The sequence below is a fragment of the Chiloscyllium plagiosum genome, chromosome 11 (assembly GCF_004010195.1).
Source record: "Chiloscyllium plagiosum isolate BGI_BamShark_2017 chromosome 11, ASM401019v2, whole genome shotgun sequence".
NCBI lineage: Eukaryota > Metazoa > Chordata > Chondrichthyes > Orectolobiformes > Hemiscylliidae > Chiloscyllium > Chiloscyllium plagiosum.
In genome coordinates, this window is record NC_057720.1 from 13,514,587 (window position 1) to 13,530,341 (window position 15,755).

The following is a 15,755-nucleotide window of genomic DNA, read 5'->3' on the forward strand; positions in this document are numbered from 1 at the left end:
ACGTGCAAACTCCACACAGTCAGTCGCCTGAGGCGGGAATTGAACCCGGGTCTCAGGCGCTGTGAGGCAGCAGTGCTAACCACTGTGCCACCGTGCCGCCCACGGTGTGGAGGAGCTGGTGTTGGACTGGCATTGACGTGGAGGAGCCGGTGTTGGACTAGCAGTGATGTGGAGGAGCTGGAGTTGGTGTAGCAGTGATGTGGAGGAGCCGGTGTTGGACTGACAGTGATGTGGAGGAGCTGGAGTTGGTGTAGCAGTGATGTGGAGGAGCTGGTATTGGACTGGCAGTGATGTGGAGGAGCTGGAGTTGGTGTAGCAGTGATGTGGAGGAGCTGGTGTTGACTGGCTTGGACAAAGTTATAAATCGCACAACACCAGGTTATAGTCCAACAGGTTTATTTGGATGCACTAGCTTTCAGAGCGCTGCTCCTTTGTCAGGGAACAAGTGATGATTCACTAGGGATTGACAAAGGATCGGCGCTCCGAAAGCTAGTGCTTCCAAATTAACCTGTTGTAACATGAAGTTGTGTGATTTGTAATTGTGTCTGAGCAGGTTAGTACAGGCTCCTCATCCACTTGTTTTGACCTCATTTAGAATCATGGGGAAAATAAGAGCGGGGAAAGAGGCCGTTCAGCCCGTCGTGTCTGGCTGCTATTTGTGATCAACTCAACCAATTGCACGATTTACGCATAGTATTGTCTCCCATCGTATTGTGTCTGTCTCGGTTCCATCCAATTGTTATTCCAAGCTATAACTGAAACTGCGCGGCAGTGTGGGGTTGAAAAAAAGAAAAAGGAGTGTCAGACATCCTGCTCACTCTGACAAAAAAAGGAAAAACTTTTTAAAAAATAACTGAATCTGCTTAGACCCTGACTGCAGGCGCTCGCCTTTCGGTTGATCACCTTAAACCGGCGGCCCCCACATCTCCACAAATGGGAGCAATTTATGCCTCGCCACTCTGTCCAGACCTCTCTACATTTTGAACACCTTGACCAAATCTCCTCGCGGCCATCTCACCCCCAATCTGTCCGCGTTAACTGCAGTCCCTCATCCCTGAAACCATTCTGGTAAACGGGTTCAGCACCGTCTGTCTTCTCTTGCAGTTGATTTATAGCTGTTCCTGCGCGCTTTATATTATCCCATGCTCATTTATTTGGTGACTGAGTAAATAAACAGCACCTTGTAGCCGGAGCTTGGACCAGGGTCGACAGAGTTCAATATAGAGTGTGCGTGCGAACAGTGAAACACGGTTTTGCACCAGAGAATTGGTGGGAACAGCAGCGAGCAACCAGCAGGAGGTGCTGTGCTCCAACAACACGTCCCAGGCAGGGTTACTGGGGTGAAGAGGCAACGTGAACAAGTCACATCGATTCCACCTGACCGCGACCCGATGTGATCTTGGTATTTGGGTGTTGTGGTCCCCAGGGAAACCTCAGGTATGGGAGTTTGAGGAGGTGGTAGTGGGGCGAGGTGATATTTCCGCTGATTAACACGCGCCCACATTTTTATCTGGGTGTGATATGAAAAGCAGGCACCAATAACACCAGGGGGGACACAGTGCTGGATTGGGTGACTGCATGCCGGTTTATCCTTCAAAGAGAAGTCTGCCAAATCTCCAGAATGCAGAGTTTGATGCTAGTGCAAAAAAAATACAGATGCCTCGAAGGTGTTGCAGTGTGTAATATGACACGGTGAAGGGAGTTCAGATGATGCTATAAACCACGAGAAAGATATCAATTCCCCACCCCCAGATTGTGTTATAGCCTATTAAAGCACTCTCGAGCATCTGTTTTATATAAATTATATCTTTTTGGGACGCTTCCAAATTCGCGAGGCATTTTTCAGAGTGACTGTACAGCGGCGAGTTCATTACCGCGACCCTCCGCGCTGTCTCAGAACCTAGAGGTGATTAAGTGTTCACTTCATGAGGGAATGATCTCAAAAGTTCTTACCCCGACTCCACGGTGCAATTAATTAATGCCCTTGATCAGGCGCCGCCCTTGAATTTAAGGTTTCGAACTAGCCCTGAGTGCACAGTTCGTGACTGTCTCAGGTTCAAGCAAATGCGTTTATTCCAGTGCACCAGAATATTATTGGTTTCACTCTCTCTCCTAGCATCTCATCCTAGCCAAACACTCATATCCCGAGAGATTATTTTTTAAAGACGACAGACATTCACTTTAAAACAAAACCCCTCTTGATGACAGTGGGCAAAACACTCGCCAGATTGTGGAAGAATGGGGGTCAGTGAGGAATCAGTCTTACTGTTTTTTTCAGTGAGCTGAAAGCAGGTATTGTGAGACAAAGACAGATAAAATCAAGTGTATGGCGGGTAAGGATTCGAGTTTTGTTGTACTTTGCATCATAAATGGGGTGACTTTAAACGGTAGAAGAATATGCCGTCGTGAAATACTAAAACCGAACTCAACTTGGCAAATAACTCGACAATGTAACGAGAGACTGTTTGCAATTGTTTTGCAGTGTGTTTCTCTTGACTTCACAGCAGCAGTTCATCGAGTAAATTAAAATGCGTGCACATCAGACGTGTTATAGTCAGATCTTAATCAGACCCTTCCTTTATCCTCACTCCATAATCTAATGAACATCGAGGCACATCTGACAGTGAGCGTCTGAAGAAGTGATTAATTAGATTAAAACAAAGGCAGGTACAGATTGCTGCTAGGGTGGGAACACATTGTCCACTCCCTTGGGAACTCACGCGACCCCTTTGATATTACCTGAAGACGTGAACCTATTTCAACCCCCACATCAGATTCACATCGATCAGATTAGACAGAATCGTGTCTTCCCATGTTAGTCATGCAGTTAAGGGCACATCCAAACTCACCATTGTCAACAATCTCTACAAAAGGTGTGAATTGGGAGCCGGCTATTTATTCATTAAAATTAAACATGTCTTATATTATTGAATCACACAGTATGATTTAAAACGCTCACCGCATGCTTACATCTTTTTGTGATGTGTCAACTGTTCGGCTATTTTGTAATTTAAATATTTGTCTTATGTCATCCTGTCACACAATGCTAAGCATTGCGCTGGCAGACAGTGCAACCTTCAGGTACATGTAACATGTAACGCGCCGCCCTCTGAACGGGCGAAGTTAAGAGTGAACTGTTCATGACAGATTTCAAAAGGTTTACCAAATGAAATTGTTTAAATGAAAATAAAAAATATCCTGGAGATCACAGCGGATTCAAGGATGCAGCCTGACCCCCTGTGATCTCCGGCATGTTTTTGTTTTCAGTACAGATTCCAGCAGCTGCAGTAATTTGCTGGAAATTAATCAAATTACCGTTGGTTCATCAAATGTAGGCCCCGAAATGTAGCATAAGCAAAATATAGGAGAAATATGTTCAGGACAGTATTAGGCACAGGACTGAGACCAAGTGGGCTCGCAAATAAGAGCCAGTCTCTTATGAGATATGTCTTTGCATTTGCGTTTTCCTGTCAGATTATTTCTGTGGAGTTATGCAAGGAAGTGGGAAAGGGTTCAATAATCCGTTTGAGCTGCTGTGCAACCTGACTTGCATTAAAACTGGCTCATTGTTGCAGGTTTAAAAAGATGGCAAGTTTCAGGCCTAGATAAAATGCGGTGGGAATTTTGTTGTGATCAATTGATTTACAAGGATATTGCCGGGGCTGGAGGGTTTGAGCTACAGGGAGAGGCTGAACTGGCTGGGGCGATTTAGAACGTAAGTGAGGACTGTAGATGCTGGAGATTAGAGTCAAGATTAGAGTGGTGCACAGTATAGCACACCAGGTCAGGCAGCATCGGAGGAGCAGGAAAATCGACGTTCCGGGCAGGAGCCCTTCATCCTGATGAAGGGCTTTTGCCTGAAACGTCGATTTTCCTGCTCCTGGGATGCTGCCTGACCTGCTGTGCTTTTCCAGCGCCCCTCTAATCTTGATTTAGAATGTAGGAGCTGAAAATGTGTTGCTGGAAAAGCGCAGCAGGTCAGGCAGCATCCCAGGAGCAGGAGAATCGACGTTTCGGGCATGAGCCTTTCTTCAGGAATGAGGAAAGTGTGTCCAGCAGGCTAAGGTAAAGGTAGGGAGGAGGGACTTGGGGGAGGGGCGTTGGAGATGCGATAGATGGAAGGAGGAAAATGAGGCGCTCTTCCTCCAGCCGTCATGTTGCTATGGTCTGGCGATGGAGGAGTCCAAGGACCTGCATGTCCTTGGTGGAGTGGGAGGGGGAGTTGAAGTGTTGAGCCACGGGGTGGTTGGGTTGGTTGGTTCGGGTGTCCCAGAGGTGTTCTCTGAAACGTTCCGCAAGTAGGCGGCCTGTCTCCCCAATATAGAGGAGGCCACAGCGGGTGCAGTGGATGCAGTAAATGATGTGTGTAGAGGCGCAGGTGAATTTGTGGCGGATATGGAAGGATCCCTTGGGGCCATGGAGGGAAGTAAGGTGGGAGGTGTGGGCGCAAGTTTTGCATTTCTTGCAGTTGCAGGGGAAGGTGCCGGTAGTGGAGGTTGGGTTGGTGGGGTGTGTGGACCTGACGAGGGAGTCACGGAGCGATTGGTCTTTTCAGAATGCTGATAGGGGAGGGGAGGGAAATATATCCCTGGTGGTGGGGTCGTTTGGAGGTGGCCGAAATGAACTCGGGTGATATGATGTGGGAAGTGGAGGAGATGCGGTGGAGAGTATCTTCTCCACTTCCTGCTCCTCCGCCCTTGAGCTCCGGCCCTCCAATCGCCACCAGGACAGAACCCCACTGGTCCTCACCTACCACCCCACCAACCTCCATATACATCGTATCATCCGTCGTCATTTCAGACACCTCCAAACGGGCCCCACCACCAGGAATATATTTCCCTCCCCTCCCCTATCAGCATTCCGAAAAGACCAATCCCTCTGTGATTCCCTCATCAGGTCCACACCCCCCACCAACCCAACCTCCATTCCCGGCACCTTCTCCTGCAACTGCAAGAAATGCAAAACTTGCACCCACACCTCCCACCTTACTTCCCTCCAAGGCCCCAAGGGATCCTTTAATATCCGCCACAAAACCCGATGTGCCTCCTCTATATTGGGGAGACAGGCCGCCTACTTGCGGAACGTTTCAGAGAACACCTCTGGGACACTCGGACCAACCAACCCAACCACCCCGTGGCTCAACACTTCAACTCCCCCTCCCACTCCACCAAGGACATTCAGGTCCTTGGACTCCTCCATCGCCAGACCACAGGAACATGATGGCTAGAGGAAGAGCGCCTCATCTTCCGCCTAGGAACCCTCCAATCACAAGGGATGAACTCAGATTTCTCCAGTTTCCACATTTCCCCTTCCCCCACCTTGTCTCAGTCCCAGCCCTCAAACTCAGCACCACCTTCCTAACCTGCAATCTTCTTCCTGACCTCTCCGCCCCCACTCCCACTCCGGCCTATCACCCTCAACTTAACCTTCTTCCACCTATCGCATTTCCAACGCCCCTCCCCCAAGTCCCTCCTCCCTACCTTTTATCTTAGCCTGCTGGACACACTTTCCTCATTCCTGAAGAAGGGCTCATGCCCGACATGTCAATTCTCCTGCTCCTTGGATGATGCGCTTTTCCACCAACACATTTTCAGCTCTGATCTCCAGCATCTGCAGTCCTCACTTTCTCTTAGAACGTAGAAGGCTGAGGGATGATCTTATAGATGCTTATAAAGGCATGAAGGGCATGGATAGGATAAATAACAAGGTCTTTTCACGAGGGTGGGGGAGTCCAGAACTAGAGGGCGTAGGTTTAGGGTGAGAGGGAAAAGATTTAAAAGGGACCTAAGGGGCAACTTTTTCATGCCAGAGGAAGTGGTGGAGGCTGGTACAATTACAACGTTTTCAAGGCATCTGTGTGGGTATATGAATAGGAATGGTTTAGCGGAATATGGGTCAAATGCCAGCAAATGGGACGAAATTAATTTAGGATATCTGGTCGGCATAGCCGAAGAGTCTGTTTTCACGCTGTACATCTCAATGATTCTGTTTGGGAGGGTTTACTGCCCTGAATGTTCCAATGTGTTTAGGAATAAAGGAGTGGTCCATTCTGGACTGTCCCCGCTCATGCTGGGAGGGAATGATCACACAGGGAATCGGAAGTACTGTGGCAACAGGCCGGTTGGAGCCTGGAGCTGGTAGAGACTCCAACACTCTGCCCCTCAAAACGATAACCACAAGAGTTGCACTGTTTTGACCAGCATCCATTAAACCCTGGAGAGGGAACCTCTGCTCAGAGGCAGTGATGCACCTCGCTATGCCACAGATATTTTCTAATCAACGTTTTCAGAGATATTCTTACACTCTCTGGAGAACGTGAGATTTGAAGCTGGGACTTGTGACTCAGCGATAGACTACCCAGTGAATTAAACACAAATAAATCCAAAAATCCAGTGGAAATATGTTGTACATATCTATATGTTTCTGACCATGGGCCAAACGAATCAGAATTAGCTCTCTGACAGGCTGCATTACTTCTTAAAATTACTTTATCCAATGGAAGGACACTGAGCGATGGTAGTTGCATTTTCCGTGCCAAGCTGTCAAGTGCCCTTCACAAAATACCTCAATAACCACCGAAAAAGGGGCAGCGCTCTGAAAGCTTGTGATTTCAAATAAACCCGTTGGACTGTAACCTGGTGTGGTCTGACTTCTGACCTTGTCCAACTTCAGATTTTGAGTTCTGCAGAAGGATCACTGGAAACACCAAGGTGTTTCTTTCTCTACGTAAGTACTGCCAGTGTATGGTGGCTCAGTGGTTAGCACCGCTGCCTCACAGCGCCAGGGACCTGCGTTCGGTTCCCCTCTCAAGTAACTGCATGGAGTTTGCATATTCTCTCCCTGTGCCAGGTGAATTGGCCCTGCTAAATTGGCAGCTGTGTTCGGCAGAGGGGAAGGCGGTCTGGCTGGATTATCCCGCGGCGGGTCGGTGTGGAGTTGTTGGGCCAAATGGCTTGTTTCCACACTGTAGGGAATCTAAGCTAAACCTCTCGGAGTTTCTCCGACATTTTCTGTGTGCATTCCAGTTTCAGGTGAAAATGGTGTTCGACTGGGAGCAGCTTTAAACAAAGTCATACATTCGAGGGCAGTTAGACCATCCCGGGAATGAAATTGTCATCCGATCACGCGAAAACTCAGACCTAGAGTACTGCCAACATTATCGCAATCTAACAATAGCTGGCCCTTCAGCAATGTACGGGTAATTAAATACAGACGGAACACACAGGGGTGAATACGGAAATCTTGCCTGTACAATGAACAGAAGCTTTTGTAATGAAAATATTCGAACTTGCATTAGAAGGTTCGATGGGACCCAGCCAGACTGAGAAGGTGAACTGACATTGTTCATTTGTTCAATGGTATTCATGATTTGGAGATGCCAGTGTTGGATTGTAGTGTACAAAGTTAAAAATCACACAACACCAGGTTATAGTCCAACACGTTTAATTGGAAGCGACGCTCCGAAAGCTAGCACTTCCAATTAAACCTGTTGGACTATAACCTGGTGTTGTGTGATTTTTAACTTCTGTTCGGGTTAGGATTATATACAAACGTAACTATCAATACCAACTTTAATTGAAATAAAATTATATCGATTGCAGCACTATTTTACGGTTGTAGATATCGCACCTTCATTGAGTTTGGTTTCTGGATCGATAGTTAACCCCTTGTGGTAACTCATTCTGAAAGATTAAAAAAAAATCAGCGGAGCGCCTGTGGCGTTGCTCGCAGATAAATACCCACAAAAGCCCGACGTTAAAAAGGTGACAAACAGCGTGAGATTTCAAGAATGGTCAAGGTGTTCAGGGGTCGAAAATGCCATTGTGGAGCTTCACGAACCCATTCATTAACGCCACCGATTTAACCTGCGTCCTGTCCAGTCTTCAGCTGTGCGGCGCGAAGGTAATGTCCCGACCTCTGGGCCACGAGGCCTCGGTTCCAAGTCCCACCTGGTCCTGAGGTGTGTCATAACGTCCCTGAACAGGTTGGTTTGGAAATATCGTCAGTGGCTTGTGCTCTGGGTACATTTTTATTTTCACGCAGAGGGTGGTAGGTGTGTGGAATGAGCTGCCAGAGGAAGTGGTGGAGGCTGGTACAATTACAACATTTAAAAGGCATCTGGATGGGTATATGAATAGGAAGGGTTTGGAGGGATATGGGCCGGGTGCTGGCAAGTGGGACTAGATTGGGTTGGGATATCTGGTCGGCATGGACAGGTTGGACCGAAGGGTCTGTTTCTATGCTGTACATCTCTGTGACTCTTTGAGGTTAAACAGATCGAGAATCGAAGAGGATCCGGAAGGTTTCCAGCCGTTGGTCATCCAGCAGGTGGTGCTTTGATCCACCAAGCCAATGGGGGAAAGCCCATGTTCGGATTCCTCGCACGAGGAAGGGAATCGGAGAGGTTAAACCGGAATAAAATGCATTTAAATCTAACGTGGACGTGAACGTGTCTGCAAGTTATTCCGCTCCGGGATGCCAAGTATGTGAAATTGGAATGGTCTGAAGGCAGGGTAAATCCGGTCTGGTTTCCCATATCCTGAAACTGCTGTCTCGGAAGGCGATGAGATATCGAAGCAGAATTAGGCCATTCGGCCCGGAGAGTCTGCTCCTCCATTCGAACATGGCTGCCTGAGAATCGGGGCCACAAGCAGGGGAAAGCTTCCCTGGGTCAGTGTGAACTTGGACTAAGGGAAACAAACCGCCCACAGCGGAAAGATCGAATTTCCTCGTCGTTCCTATGCTCCCACTTTCAGAAGGTCGGGGAGTTAGTCAGAAACTGACTGCCTGGCCCCCAGTGCACTGTCTCCCAGGTCATCTGTTTTATGTGACAGGTTCGGTTTGGAGTGTATTGTCTGCCGGGTTCATTGTCTGTCAGAGCTGAATTAGTTTCCCACTTCCCTGTAACATTTAAAACGGTCGTGGAGAGAAACCTCGCGGCTGAATGCCTTGTCTTTATGCCCTGCACCATTGCTGAACTTTTGACCATGGGTGGCCAGCACTGCTGCCTCACAGCACCAAGGTCCCAGGTTCGATTCCAGCCTCGGGTGACTGTGTGGAGTTTGCACATTCTCCCCGTGTCTGCATGGGTTTTCTCCCACAGGTCAAAGATGTGCAGGCCAGGTGAATTGGCCATGCTAACTTGCCCATAGTGTTAGGCGTATTAGTGAGAGTGAAATGGGTCTGGGTGGGTTAGTCTTCGGACGGTCGGTGTTGACTGTTGCGCCGAAGGGCCTGTTTCCACACTGTAAGGAATGTAATCTAAAAAAAAATTAACCCAGTACAGGTTGGAGACTTACACATCCTCATCACCCCCAGCACCAGAAAGCATTGGAGCAGCTGAGAAAAGAAGTCCTAATCCCAGGCTGATTCCTGGGTAGCAGGACTGACACATGAGGAGATATTGAATATATTCACTGGAGTGTATAAGAATGAGGGGGGATCTCATAGAACTCTATAAAATTCTAACAGAACTAGACAGGGTAGATGCACGAAGGATTTTCTCGCTGGTGGGGGAATCCAGAACCAAGGGGTTAGACACAGGTCTGAGTAAAAAATCACACAACACCAGGTTATAGTCCAACACGTTTATTTGGAAGCGCTAGCTTTCGGAGCGCTTCTCCTTCATCAGGTAACGACTTCCAATTAAACCTGTTGGACTATAACCTGGTGTTGTGTGATTTTTAACTTTGTCCACCCCAGTCCAACACCGGCAGCTCTACATTTAGGACTGAGATGAGGAGAAATGTCCTCACCCAGAGAGTGGAGACAGCCAGAGAAGGAAGTTAAGGCCAAACGTTTTTAATGTTTCCAAGGCGTAGATATATCTGTAAAGAAGCAAGGATAGGAGGAGAAAGCGGGAATAGGGGATTGGGTTGGATGATCAGCCATGATCCAACTGCATGGGGTCCTGTGTTTCTGGACACTTCCAGCTGTGAGACCCTCCACATTACATAAAATAACAGCGAAGGAAAGGACATGCCCATAGCCTGGACCTCCGTTAGGAGTGACCGCAGAAAATAGGAAACGACAACGTTGAAATTATCACATTTTTCTTTGACTTGCTCTGTTCAATCCTAAACTATGATGTGGAAGTGCCGGTGTTGGCCTGGGACAGACCCCTAATAACACGGACTGGTGTGGTTCAGCTAACCACCTTCTCCAATGGCAATGAGGATGGCCAATAAATGCTGGCCCAGTCAAGCTACAAATCAATAACTTCTGATCATCACATGCATCTGATGCATGTACTGTAGAGATTAAGAGTCTGTATGCAGTAATTCACTGGTCACAAGGAAGTTGTGGCGAGACCAGGGGCACAGAATATCACACAACGCCAGGTTATAGTCCAACAGGTTTATTTGAAAATACAAACTTTCGTAGCGCTGCTCCTTCATCAGGTAGCGACCTCCGAAAGCTTGTACTCCCAAATAAACCTGTTGGGCTAACTCTTAAACCAGTTGTGCACATGCACATAAAATAAAGAACTAGGGATGTTGCAAATCCGAAATAAAAACAGAGTTAGCTGCAGGAACTCTGCCCGCATCCGGGGAGAGAGAAGCGGCGTTAACGTTTCGGGTGCAGTCCCCTTCGGGAAGTTTCTCTCTCTCCCTCTCTCCATCGGTGTTGCCGGACCTGCTGAGTCTCTGCAGTGTTCTCTGCTCAGTTAGTTACAGCCCGCGCCACAATAGCAAACATACTTCAGAAAGCAACGGGTCAGGTGTAAATAAACCACCAACTAGCGCCACATCGTTTTCATATCGAGTTCATCCCAGTCCTATTCTCTCAGTTGTCACCTTTTCCAGGTGAAGCCGGAAACTAAGTGTGGGTCACGGCAGTGAGGACTAAATCCCATCCCCGTGAAACCCAACTCGGGTAAAAATACCATTTGCTAACCAGCAGGGGAGACAGGTTCAAGTCCCACCTGCTTCAGAAGGGTCATTACATCCCTGAAGATTTTGATGAGAAAATAACTGCTCTCAATTTAAAACTCTCTGTGTTCAACACTCGCCAACTCTCACTAAGCGATAGAAAGCTGGTGATAAAATGGTATTCGGAAGCCAGGTGAATGAAACTTGACAAAATAAAGACAAAGGAAGGATATTGGTGGGTATTCCGGAGGTGAGAGTGATATTGAATTGGTGTAGTGTGTACAAAGATTCCAGAGGTTGTTCGCAGTTCCTGTAAGGGGAAGACTGGGCAGTTTCTCCTGTGTGTGTGTGTTCCGCTGCGTTCTGGCTGTCAGCAGAGGTCGGGATTGGGCGGCGCTGTTATTCCGCGTTGCATTGGGAAGTGAAATGGTTGGTCGCTCTCTGAGCTGACGTTCAGGCTCTGAAGGAGGTGTGTGTGTGTGTGTGGATTCATTCGGTGCTGTCACCACCACATGTAGGTGCAGCGGGGGAAGGAGGCGGCAGTGCTGAGAGACAGGGAGCTGTGTGTACGTGAGAGAGAGAGAGAGAGAGAGGCACCCAGTCTCCCGCCGCGCACACAGACACAAACAACAACAACAAAAAAATCACCTTTCTCAAGCTACCTGACTTCTGCCCCTATCTACCTTTGTCCAACCGCTTCACGGAGACTTAACCCGAGACCCAGACTGATCGGAACAATCGATCCGCATGCACTGAAGTTAGAGGCCGGACGTATCAAAGGAGGAACTTCGACATTTACCTTTCGCGTCGTCAGTGAACGAAGGACAGAGAGAAAAGGAGAGAGCCGAGAACGCTGTTTACCGATCAACAAGAGAAAAATATAAAGGGCGTTAGAGAGAGAGAGAGAGTTTGACGATCGGTGAAGCTGTGAAGGAGCCTAGCAATTGAATTCTTCCGATTGCAATCGAAATCCAGACGGATATTTCGAGGCGGTTGCGAATAGTTGATAAGCAGCCGTTTTAAAGGGAAAAATAAAATCACTCACACACACAATACCGAGCCAGCGGAGGAGGTAAGGTTGTGTGTGTTTTAAATTCAAGGGTTAATCTCGATGTGTTTGTGTGTCGATTTCAATCGGGGTGGGGGAAAGTGGGATTTTTCCTTTGCAGACTGAGAAAGGGGTGTGTGTCTGTGTGGGTGGTGGGGGCTGTTTTGTAGAGGCCGCCTTAGCTACATAACATTTTCACCCCCTCCCCTCCCTCCCCCTCCTCTGTCTGAATGCCCCCCTTCACACGGATGGCAGTTCGAGTCCCCTAGCCGCTTCTCTCTCAGCCCAGAATCAGCCCTGCTCCTGTTCTCATTACACAGCTCCCTCTCAACGAATTCTTTAAAAATGCAGCGAAGTTAAAAAAAAAACGATTTTTTTTTGGGAGGGGTGGCGGGAAGAAGAGACAGAATTTTTTATCACTTTAGAATGAAACTTGACTAGGGTCCGGAGTATCCGGGTGTTGGGGAGGAGGGTGGAGTTTAATTATTATTTTGGGGGAGCGATTTCGGTGCATTTTTTTTAAAATAAAAGGAGTCACTGGTTGGGAGGTTACGGAATCTTTTGGCGCCCTATTCCCTGGACACGGGGATTTCTCTCTCTCTCTCTCCTGTCGGCTTTTTTCTGCCTGAATTGTTTTTTTTTGAGGGGAGGGGGAGAAAAAGAAAGGATAGATATTATGGGGAAAGCAATCAGGCACATGGTCAGAGCGACATACCGTCCCCAGCTCCATTCCCTCCCTCCCTCCTTCACTCTATCTTCACCGAGAGAGGCGAAATCCTGTTGAAATGACACCGAAGCAACATTCAGATTGAAGATCAAGGACGGATTAGACCAGGCTAAACATGGGCTTTGAGTAACAGGTTAACAAAAATTGTTTTAATTGGCTTTTTTGGGAGGGAAGGCCTCTGGGCCCGATTTCTGGTTTCCTTCTCGTCAATCTGTTACAAAAGAAAGATACAGTCGCTTTTCTTTTTCACCCCTAATTAATATATTTTCCACCTCTCTCTCTCCCACCCCACTGTTTATTTTATGTTCCTCTCCCCCCCCTCCCCTCCCCACTCTCCTCCCGCCCAATGTAGATTCGAGGGAGGGCGAACCGTGTATTTTTTCTCTCTCTCTCTCTCCTGGCAAGAAAAAGATGGTGAACAACGGGAGCTCACAGGCGCCCAGTGGCAGCGTGAACCGCGCGGGCCTACCCTGGAAGATGTGCGCCGGCTGCCGGGGGAAGATCGCCGACCGCTTCCTGCTCTACGCCATGGACAGCTACTGGCATAGCCGTTGCCTTAAGTGTTCCTGCTGTCAGGCCCAGCTCGGCGAGATCGGCACCTCCTGCTACACCAAGAGCGGTATGATCCTGTGCAGGAACGATTACATAAGGTACATTTCACCCTCGAACCCAACTTCATTTAGCTGCAGCTGGGCTTTATTTACACTTGACAATCCAAGACAAAAACAAACACATCCTGAAAGGAATTTGCTGGAATCGGCAACTTGCTGGAGAGACTCAGCAGGCCTGGCTGCATCTGTGCAGAGAGAAATCACGTCTCAGGTCGAGTGACGCTTCCCCAGACATCCTTCCTGAGGTAGGCTCACTGCACGTTGAGTCTTGACTTCCCTCTGCACAGATGTTGCCAGATCCGCTGAGTTTCTCCAGAAACAGAAATTGCAGGAAGAGCTCAGCAGGTTTCCAGTTCAGGAAGGGCTTCTGAGGAAGGGTCACTCGATCCGAAACGTTAACTCCGATTTGTCTCCCCAGATGCTGCCAGGCCTGCTGAGCTCTTTCAGCATTTCTGTTTTTGTTACTGATTTCCCAGTTGTTTCGGATTTTATTCGAGCTTCTCCAGCAGTTGGCCATCCTTCAATGAAGGTCTGTCTCTCTCCACCTCACCCTTGAGGTGTTTGACCCTCAGTTTAAAACCATCACTGTCTCTTTCTCTTGGCAAATGGGACTAGATTAATTTAGGATATCTGGTTGGCATGGGGGAGTTGGACCGAAGGGTCTGTTTCTGTGCTGTACAATTCTCTGATTATAATGTGAGAGCAGCCCCATGGTCTGTAATGGTTGTGGAGATCTGCCTTCAATTCTAGCGAGAGAACCCCCACCCACAAACATTTATCTGATTTGAGGATCCCCACACTCCGTGTTAAATCAGATATCTGCTGGGATTTTTCTCAGATCTCACCTCTCATTCCTCTTATTTTAAAATCTACTTAGGAAAGGGGGAATTGCAATTTAAAATTTCTTGGAACCCAGGCAAATAAAAAAATAAAACTCCAGCTCTCTCTACGCACCTTCTCACCGAAATGGGACTTCCAAACAACTTTGAAATGTAGAAAGGTTAGAGTCACGCGATTGGAGGAGGTTGGCAAATTAATTTATTTCATGTCATTCGATTTTTTTTCGCGATATTTGAATTGAGGCTCTCAAATCATCCCAGCCAGTAACTGGAAGATTTGCAATTGTGCAAAGGGACCGTTTTTGAGGTTTGTAATTCTTGTTTTTGCAACGGTTAAACTGCACGTTCCCGTCACTCTAAAAGTCTCTAGAATGCACACTTCTTCCATTCGGAGGGAGCTAGACCGACAAGGTCAAGGAAATTAAATGGGGTTAAGAATCTCATAAGGAAGGTGATGCATTTTTAACTTAAAATATGCGTCTGCTCCATGTGGATTGTGGGGGGGTGGGAGAGGAGGAGGAAGTTCTTGGGAAAGTTGACTTTCCGTGACTCGGGAGAGAGAAAGAATCTCATTTAAAACCGAAGCCGGTGAAGTGAGAGTTTTCCACAACCTTTCTCTTGGCACGTGACTCAGCTTCCAATCGTCAAAATGGAAGGGAACAACAGAGGGGATCATGTGTCACAACTTTCAAGGGATTAAACATTTCATTTCTGTGAGTGTTCCTTTTCGGAGGGGTATTTTGCTTTCCTCTCTGAAAGGTTGAGCAAGTTTCCTGAGCTTGCAGATGCAGGGCGGAACGTATCCAACTCCTACCAGTTTACTGAGCTGCTGTGAATTTTAGTGGCAATGAGCTTGTCAGATCCTAAATCACAATCGAGAGAAATAAAAAGCTCTGATTTCAGCTCGATAGGGGGATAATTGAAGTGAGATTGGTTGGATTCAGTGTGCGTGTAAAACTGCTGATTAATTCAGCCCCAACCCCCCCTCTATATGCTGGATCTTTCTTGTGCTAGATCCTAGACTAATTAAGAAACAGTCTGGATCGACACTTTTTTTGGGAAGGGGGGCTGGTGGTGGGTTGAGGGAAGATATTGTTAATAAACTGGAGATTGTCTGGGAGACGCACACTGAATCCTCTGATCTCCCAGATAGAGGATTCAATAGGACTTGGCACAATTAAAAGCTTTAATTAGTGACAGTTCTTTCAGTCTCAATCCGTCCCTCCTTTTACATATATGTTTTTTTAAAAAAAATCTAATGAGATATTCCAGAGGCTCAATTTGAGTGCTGGTGAGCAGGAGAGACAAAATGAATAGAACCGACAGCCAACAAACAAAACATTTAATTAAGAAAATTGGCTTTTGAGAGTGGGATTACAACAGCTCGGGTGGTGCTTTTGCTCTCTCTTTTACAATTCCCAGGCACGGAAATGAAGTAAAATGATTGTCCACCGCCCTCCTCTCCCCCCACCCCCTCACCCTCTTTGTCCCCTCTCTCTCGCCCCCACCGCACCGTCATTCTCGTCCCCTCAAAATCCCCTCACTCTCTCCCCCACCCCAGTTTTTTTGCCCCTTCCTCTCTTCACTCCCTCCCCTCTTCCCCAACACCCCTCACTCTCTTCCCCTGCCCCCACTCCCTCTCTCTTGCCCATCACTTTC

The 15,755-nt window shown here is 47.7% G+C and overlaps 1 protein-coding gene across 3 annotated transcripts in view; it reads left to right on the forward strand.

Annotated features, from left to right (window-relative positions):
• Positions 1-15,755, forward strand: part of LOC122554153 (LIM domain transcription factor LMO4.2) — a 38,653-nt gene that overhangs the window by 11,767 nt on the left and 11,131 nt on the right. Inside the window, exons 1-2 of one of the 3 annotated variants that reach the window (XM_043698727.1) lie at positions 11,262-11,943; positions 12,999-13,296. In XM_043698727.1, the coding sequence (XP_043554662.1) occupies positions 13,058-13,296 (239 nt within the window). In that variant the 5' untranslated portion in view covers positions 11,262-11,943; positions 12,999-13,057. Of the gene's footprint in view, positions 1-11,261; positions 11,944-12,400; positions 12,780-12,998; positions 13,297-15,755 lie in introns of those variants that run through there. The other 2 variants (XM_043698728.1, XM_043698730.1) reach the window with 2 other exon arrangements.